Source organism: Stegastes partitus, unplaced genomic scaffold, assembly GCF_000690725.1.
Source record: "Stegastes partitus isolate 25-593 unplaced genomic scaffold, Stegastes_partitus-1.0.2 Scaffold1557, whole genome shotgun sequence".
Classification (NCBI taxonomy): Eukaryota; Metazoa; Chordata; class Actinopteri; family Pomacentridae; genus Stegastes; species Stegastes partitus.
The window spans coordinates 149,998-157,572 of NW_007579288.1; the positions used below are offsets into that span (position 1 = coordinate 149,998).

The 7,575-nt window shown below is 44.7% G+C and overlaps 1 protein-coding gene across 2 annotated transcripts; it reads left to right on the forward strand.

Moving 5' to 3' along the window:
- Positions 1-3,642: 3,642 nt before the first annotated feature.
- On the forward strand, positions 3,643-6,825 carry LOC103371281 (beta-crystallin S-like). 2 transcript variants are annotated; one of them, XM_008300546.1, is made up of 3 exons: positions 3,643-3,651; positions 4,892-5,134; positions 6,553-6,825. In XM_008300546.1, exons 1-3 carry the CDS (start codon positions 3,643-3,645, stop codon positions 6,823-6,825), a joined length of 525 nt encoding a protein of 174 aa, XP_008298768.1. The 2 variants fall into 2 exon arrangements, with proteins under 2 accessions (XP_008298768.1, XP_008298767.1); XM_008300545.1 differs by lacking the exon at positions 3,643-3,651 and adding an exon at positions 4,104-4,112.
- The last annotated feature ends 750 nt before the right edge of the window (positions 6,826-7,575 follow it).

Sequence of the window (7,575 nt, forward strand, 5' to 3'; positions counted from 1 at the left end):
AGATGTTCCACCATCAGATGTAGGAAGATGTTCCTCCATGCTGGATGTATCTCCACCAACTGGCTGCTCTGTCCTCTGGTTCTGATCCATGCTGCGTTTACTTACTGATCCAGGACGTTGGATTTTCCTCCGTCTTTCTGAGGAAACACTTTCTGCAGTTCAGCCAAATGATCATAATTATGTTTTGCCCTCGAGCTCAGTTTAATGCAAACAGTTCATTTAGAAGTCAGATGAATGTTTTGGTGATAAATGGCGCCAGTTCAGGGTATTTTCTCTTCTTTTCTTAAACCCAGCGGCGGGTTTACAGGTTTCACTCCACATCTCCGTCTTTGTGTGAAAACAAACTGCACTGAAGCCCAGGTTCAGAAATAACTTCAACAAATCTGCTTTTAATCTCAGAACCTTGGTTCATTACTCATCTCGATGCTCAGTCACTGTGACTCAGGTAAAACCTCCCTCGACTTTCACAGGAAGCAATAAAAGTCTGGACTGTGCTGAGGATTGATTCCATCCGTCACTCATGAGTCTGTTTGGGTCCAAATAGCAGGTCCGGTGTGATTTACTCTCCCGGAGAACCGTCACCTATCATTACCGCTCGCTCCTCCTCCCTGTGCAGCGTTCGAGTGCTCGTCTGTCCGACGGCTCGCCACGAGTCCAGGTGTGTGTGATAACACGTGTTCATGGTGTGTTCATGCACTCACATAGTTCAGCATGCGGTGACTGAGATCGACATTAATGTGAAATGAGGCCAAATTAAAATCCAGGAAAAAAAAAAACTGCATTGAAAAAAACTCTAACTGTAAAAAAACAAGTGTGAAAATAATGTAATGTCATTTTAAGATCACACGCTGTCACAGAACAACGTTCCCGTCATACAAATACAGATTTTTTTATGTATTAAGCAAAGTTTGTATTTGGAAAACTTGTAAAATAATAATTTAGAGACTATTTCCCGTCTTTCATTCCTTAATCTACATCATTTTCTTTCAAATATTGGCACACCTGTAAAAAAAAAAAAAAATATTAAAGACAGTAAAAATAGTATGATTTATAGTCAAACACTGCAAAACAACTACATGTTTTCAATGACTCATACTTTTTCTTTGACAGTTAACATGTAAATTAATAATTTTTTTCTTTAATTTTCAAACAAGGAAAATCTATAAAATAATAATTTATTTTTCATTCCTTAATATTAATTTTTTCCCTTAAAATATGAGAAAGTTTTAACTGAATCAAACTCAGAAAAAAACTAATTTTTAAATGCGTCACATATCATTAATAAAAAAACTGAATTAAAATCAAAAGTGATTGATCTTTTTTGCATATCTCTGATTATTTACTCGGTTAATTCATGACTCGTCTATGAAGCGTCAGAAAACAATCCACATTACGACGACCTCAGTTCTCATCATTTTACATGTTTTGTCTAAACAAGACTCCAAAGCACCAAAATATTCTGTTTAAAGGACACGAACGTCTGAATCCTGCCCTTCTCTTGTCAGTCGAAAAGCAAACATGCATGAATATAATCAGCCTGTAACGCTGCAGACTGAAGCTGCAACAACATCTGTCAAAGTCACTTATCGAGCAAAAACAGGTTGACGGTTGATGCTTCGTTTCAGCGTCCTAACAGCACAGTGTGTGTGTTTATATGTATCATATACGTGTGTGTCAGAATGTGTGCTGTGTGACTGGAGGAGAGCTCGTTGTGTGTTTTCACTGTGCGACTGCTGCCTCACTGTGGTGTGTCTGTGGTACTGACAGGCACTCATAGACCTGCCTGACTTCTGCTTCAGCCAAAACCCAACATGAGTCCAGATGTCCTGTAGCTACATGTTCAGCATTTCACTTCCAGTCCCATTTATTAAACAGTGACAGCAGGAAATCCTGTCAGTTATTATCAGTAGAAGAACACCGGATGAGATATTTACATGAGTTGAAGCTGCAGACATGATCGGGCCTGAACCAGCTGAGAGGCAGCCCAGGACGTAGCCGAGCAGAGTTGTCATGTAGGAATACTGGGTGCAAGACTCAGTCATGACTGAATGACCGTAAACCAGCCTGGTAAGAAGTGACTTAAGATGCTGGAAGGAAACTCAAGACTCGAGATAAGTGGCGTCATCAACCCCAGGTTCTGGTCACTGGATCGGACCGAGTAGCGTTCCTGCTTCACTACCACCCAACCCTGTCTCCAAAGCAACAGTTCATGACTTAAAATTACAAATACTCGTTCGCTTTGTTCTCAAAATGTAAATGAATGACAAATATCCACTGAAATAATATTTTACTGCGATGAACAAAGCTCCGGCTGAGGACGCTCACCGACAGTTAAAGTCAGCCGGGTTGATTCTACCCGCTTAGGAGGTCCAGTTTGTTGCTGCAGCACCAGACAGCAGCAGACCAGCGTCACCAGATCGAGACAGTTGTGAAGCTACGACACCATTTATCAGGTACTGATGCAGTCTTGAGATCTTTCCCCAGAAAGTCATTGTGACATTTCTGGAAAAACAGGCAGGATGCCCAATCAGACATGAAACAACCATCGAACCAGACAAGGGGGTCCACGATACCACTTATCAGATACTTGCAATAAACGGTTGTCCAGGAAGTCTTGGATCTTTCGTACCTTTATTCATGTGAGTCTTGGGTTGTTGCAACTTTTACAGAAAGGTGAGAAGGGCTCTCATGCAGACATGTCTAAAGAGAGGAGGGGTTCCATGGTACCATTCATCAGGTACTTATCATGCAGTCTTCAGATCTCTCTGAACGTCTAACAACCATGAACACCTCGAGTCACATGAGTCTTGGGTTATTGAGACATTTCAGGAAAAAAAAGGCAATCGGACATGAAACCACCACATAGCCAGAGCAGGAGGTCCACGATAACTCCTATCAGATGCTTACAATGCAGTCTTGAGATCTTCACTATCAACATCTTGGGTCCTTCCTCACTGGGCAGTTTCACAGCTTGAATCATGTGAGTCTTGGGTTGGGGTTCCATGGTACCATTTATCTGGTACTTGTGCAGTCTTGAGATCTCTCTGAACATCTAACAACCATGAACACCTCGAGTCACATGAGTCTTGGGTTATTGGGACATTTCCAGAAAAAAAGGCAGGATGCTCAATCGGACATGAAACCACCACGTAAACAGAGGAGGAGGTCCACGGTACCACTGATCAGAGACTTACAGTGAAGGCTTGAAGTGTCTCCTCAAAAAGTCTCAGAAACATTCAAACCTTTATTCACAGGAGTCTTGGGTTGTTCCAACTTTTAGCACAAAGTAAACAGGATGCTGGTTCCATGCAAACAGAAGGTTTACATTCACATCTCTATTCACGTGAATCTTGGGCTGTTGAGGAGTAATGCTGATGAGCTGCTTCTAATGCAGTCTTGATCTCTCCTCCAGCACCATCCGAGCGTTGGGTTGTTGAAGGGCGGTGACTGGTGTCGCTCTGGGGTGACGATAAACATCATCAGTCGCTTAGAGCTGAAGAAGACTGAAGGTGAAACATCTTCAAGAACCGAAAAGAACCTGCACACCTTTACTGAGACGTACCTGTTGCAGTGATCAGACCAGGCTATTGCTGTCATTTGCATTTCATTTCCATGCTGGTGTTGAGCTCAGTGCTGCTGCTGATGATCAAAGTTTGCACACAGACAGCTGACGGGGTGGTTTTTGTTCTTTATTCCTTCAGAAGTCCTGCAGTCTGGTCTGGACCGCCAGATTAAACAGGCCGTACAGTTTAGCATTTACACAATCATCAAATAGAGTTATGTTTGTATTTATGTCAGCGTGTGTGTGTGTGTGTGTGTGTGTGTGTGTGGGTTGCAGCGTGTGTTTACAGTTCTCTGTAAAGAGTCGCTCCGTGGTCTTTATGCTGTGTAATCCCACGGCCTCGTTCTGGAAAACATGAGTAGCAATGGAACCACTGACTCAAATTTTGGATCTCATTCTCATGACAAAGCAATTGTCTCAATTACAGAGGGCCCGGCAGGTATAAAAGAGGGCGACGCGAGCGCACACACATCACACTTACATTTCATAAAGCGTCGACACTTGAAGGGAGAGCCCGCGGTGGAGCAGAGCCGGTCTCAAGATGGGCAGGGTGAGTGGCGACGGCACCGCAAACATGAGCCAGGACCAAAGGGGGTGTGATGAAGGTCTCAGAGTCAGGTCAGGACGGTGACGCTCTCTGTGGTTCTGCTGCTGGTCCAGAACGTGTTTGATGGAAGCAAATAAGGATTCCTGAGCAGAGCCAGAAGCCTTTTCTACTTTATGTCTTATCAGCTTTCTCTCTCGTCTCCAGTCCATCCTCTGCTGTAAAGAACATTATGCAGAGTTTCTCCTTTTTATTTAAATTTTTTCTTGTTTTTTTAAATACATAAAAAAGTGTCTAGTGTAAATCAACATAACCTGCAACTGTGAGTTTTAACATGAAAAGGCTCCTAAAATATATTTGCAAATTTATCATAATTTCATGAATATTTAGTTTTAATAAACCTGTTAAATTCAAGTGTGATGCTGCAAATACAGTCCTGGAATGACATGCAGTTAGATTTGTGTGTTAAATGGGAGACATAATTACAGAAGCTGTCACGCTAAAACGTTGAATTAATGTGTTTTCATGAGTGAATCACGTCCTTTAAACATTACACCTCATTTACTATTCTATCTATTGGAAGATTTCAGTATTTATTTTACAGTCATATAAGTAGTTTAATGGTTTCTACCTTCTAAATATCTTTAACATTAAAAGCAAAAAAAAAGGCCAGAAAATGTAATAATTGGGAATAATTTTTTGCACCATTCTTTTCCTTTACTGCACGTTTCTGAAAACAAAAACAACTGTTGTCAGCGGTTTAACACCGGCTTGTGACTCATCAGATCATCTTCTACGAGGACAAGAACTTCCAGGGTCGCAGGTACGAGTGCGACAGCGACTGCACCGACTTCCACTCCTACCTGAGTCGCTGCAACTCGGCGCGGGTGGAGGGCGGCACCTGGGTGATCTACGAGAGGCCCAACTACTCTGGGTACCAGTACGTCCTGACCAGGGGCGAGTACCCGGACTACCAGAGCTGGGTCGGCCTCAACGACAGAGTCAGCTCCTGCAGGATGATCCACTTTGTAAGCCGCGCACACCTCCAGAAGCTCAAACATCAAACAGGCGGTTGTCGAGGCTGAGAACTCGAAGGAGTCCTCGTTTTTTTAGACACATTTTAAGGGCTGAAAGCATTTTTTTTTTTTTAACGTTCACATCTCATATTTGTCTGGCTTCACTGTGCATGTGATGAGGTAGAACTCTGGGTCGTGGGGGTTCTGAGACGTCCATTATTGTTTTCTTTGTGGATCAATGTTCGAAACGTCGTAAGTTGAGAAATACTCTAAGAAGAGTCCTGAAATGTGGCGGACTCACTGATAAGTCCAGGTGGTGTTCAGCGGTGCAGCCCTGCTTTGATAGAATCGTACAAACCAGATATACGACGGTGCAACGTTGGTCAACAAATGTTTCTGTCTATTCCGACATCCCACCAGCTATAAAACATTATTTTTTCTTCTCCATGATTGGCTTCAATAGTAGCTTTAACAATGAACAGCATGATGCAGTCAGAGGAATACTTTATGATTACAGTTCAGTTTTTTTGGCCAAAATCTGAACATGCGTTGAGCAGGTATGATGATGAAACCACTCCAACGGTTTCCCAGCTGGACTGAAAGCAAAATCATGGCTGTCAAACTAAAGTATTTCATGAAATTTGACACCATGAGCATTTTCATCCATGTTTGTTGTCGGTATGTTTCCACTTGTTTTTGATTTCTTCATCAAGATCTGTTTGGATTCGTTACAACCTCGTTAGCAAGGAGTGACACAGAAACACTGTGTTGGTAAAGTTGGCAGCAGCAACGCCTGCTGTCAGCATTACATCCCTGTTTTACAGTAACTTAGGTCCAGCTGTGGGTAGAACATGGGTTCTCCAGTTCCCTGCGTCTTGATGCATATTGAGGTTGACACTGTATGGATGGATTTTCCAACAGATGGTGAGTATTTGCTGAAAAAACACAAAAAACATCATTAAGAGGTAATTTTTTCTCACAAAGTGCTTCTGATTGGCACCACACTCGACATAGTCGAAGCTCCTATTGGTGCCAATCACAGCAGAAGAGAGAAAATCAGCCTCTTAGAGTGAAAGATGGTTTTATGGTTGGCGGGATATCAGAGTGGACAGAAACATGGACGTTTGTGGACCATCATATATCTGGTTTGTATGATTCTATCAAAGCAGGGTTGGACCACTGAACACCACCTGGACTTATCAGTGAGTCCGCCACAGTTCAGGACTCTTCTTAGAGTCTTTCTCAAGTTACAGATCTTCAAACATTGTTGGCGTGAAGAAAACGAACTCGACCTTCTTTGGGAGTGTTTAACTCAAGAGCTGGTGCTGAGCCCAGACTGTCACCAGCTCCATCCAGATCTTCAAATACAGGTCAAAGTGAAGAAGGTCGAGCTCTCCTCCACTCTAATGTCTCCCTTCATGTCCACTCAGGCCGCTGGAGATCCGTACAAGATCCAGCTCTATGGTAAAGGGAATTTCTCGGGCGAGGCGTTCGAGGCCAGCGAGGACTGTCCCTCTGTGCTGCAGAAGTTCCACTGGAGGGAGGTCCACTCCTGCAGGGTTCTGGGCGGCTGGTGGGTCTTCTACGAGCACCCCAACTACAAGGGCCGCCAGTACCTGCTGGAGAAGGGCGAGTACCGCAAGCCGGTGGACTGGGGCGCCGTGTGCCCCACCGTGCAGTCCTTCAGACGGCTGACCGAGTAGCCGCTCGCCCTCGCCTGGTTCGGCCCACGATTGGCGCCTGAGGAACCCGAGTACAATAAAAGTCAACAAATGACAGGGTTGTTTCATCACTGTGTGTCTGGGAATGTGTGCAACACGAGACGTAGGAGTGCGGCCACGCCACACTTTAATTATAGCAAGAGGCTCCACGCTAGCACTTATGCACATTTTTAGCCGTTTACATCCCTTTAGCGTGACATCACCACCATACGTTTAGAAAAATCATGTGTTTCGGGGAGCGTCTGTGTTTATCGGCAGCCACTCATCGGCCTCCTTCCTCTGCTGCCCTCATGACCCTGTTGGGACTTTTTAGAAGCTCTTGCTGGAAGTGTAAATAAAAAAAACCCAGTCAGAACCTTAAGTAAGACAAACGGAAGTGAAACTGTACAACAGACTTTTATTATCGTCTCCACGCTGCTCATGACGGCAGTTTAAAATATGTACACGGAGCTCACGGGCCAAACTCTGGCTGTGCGTTTGTCATGCAGTAAGTCATGCTGCCGGTCCGGTCCGGTCCGGTCCGGTCACTTCGAGGGCCGCCCTTCATCCACGAAGCTGAGCTGGGCGCTGTGCTCCCCCCACTCCACCTCCTGCAGGGCCAGGAGCGCCTCTCGGGTGGGTGGTGCCATGCTGGAGGCCTGGGGGTGGGGCAGGTGGAGCTGGGACTCGGACCGGGACAGGACACGGGCCTGGGGGCGTGGGGGCTCTGATAAGTCCACCAGCAGGGGGGAG

Excerpts from the sequence above, each read along its gene's own strand:
- LOC103371281 (XM_008300546.1), top strand. Across the intron at positions 5,135-6,552 it reads CCTGCAGGATGATCCACTTT|GCCGCTGGAGATCCGTACAA; the intron begins GTAAGCCGCGCA and ends ATGTCCACTCAG.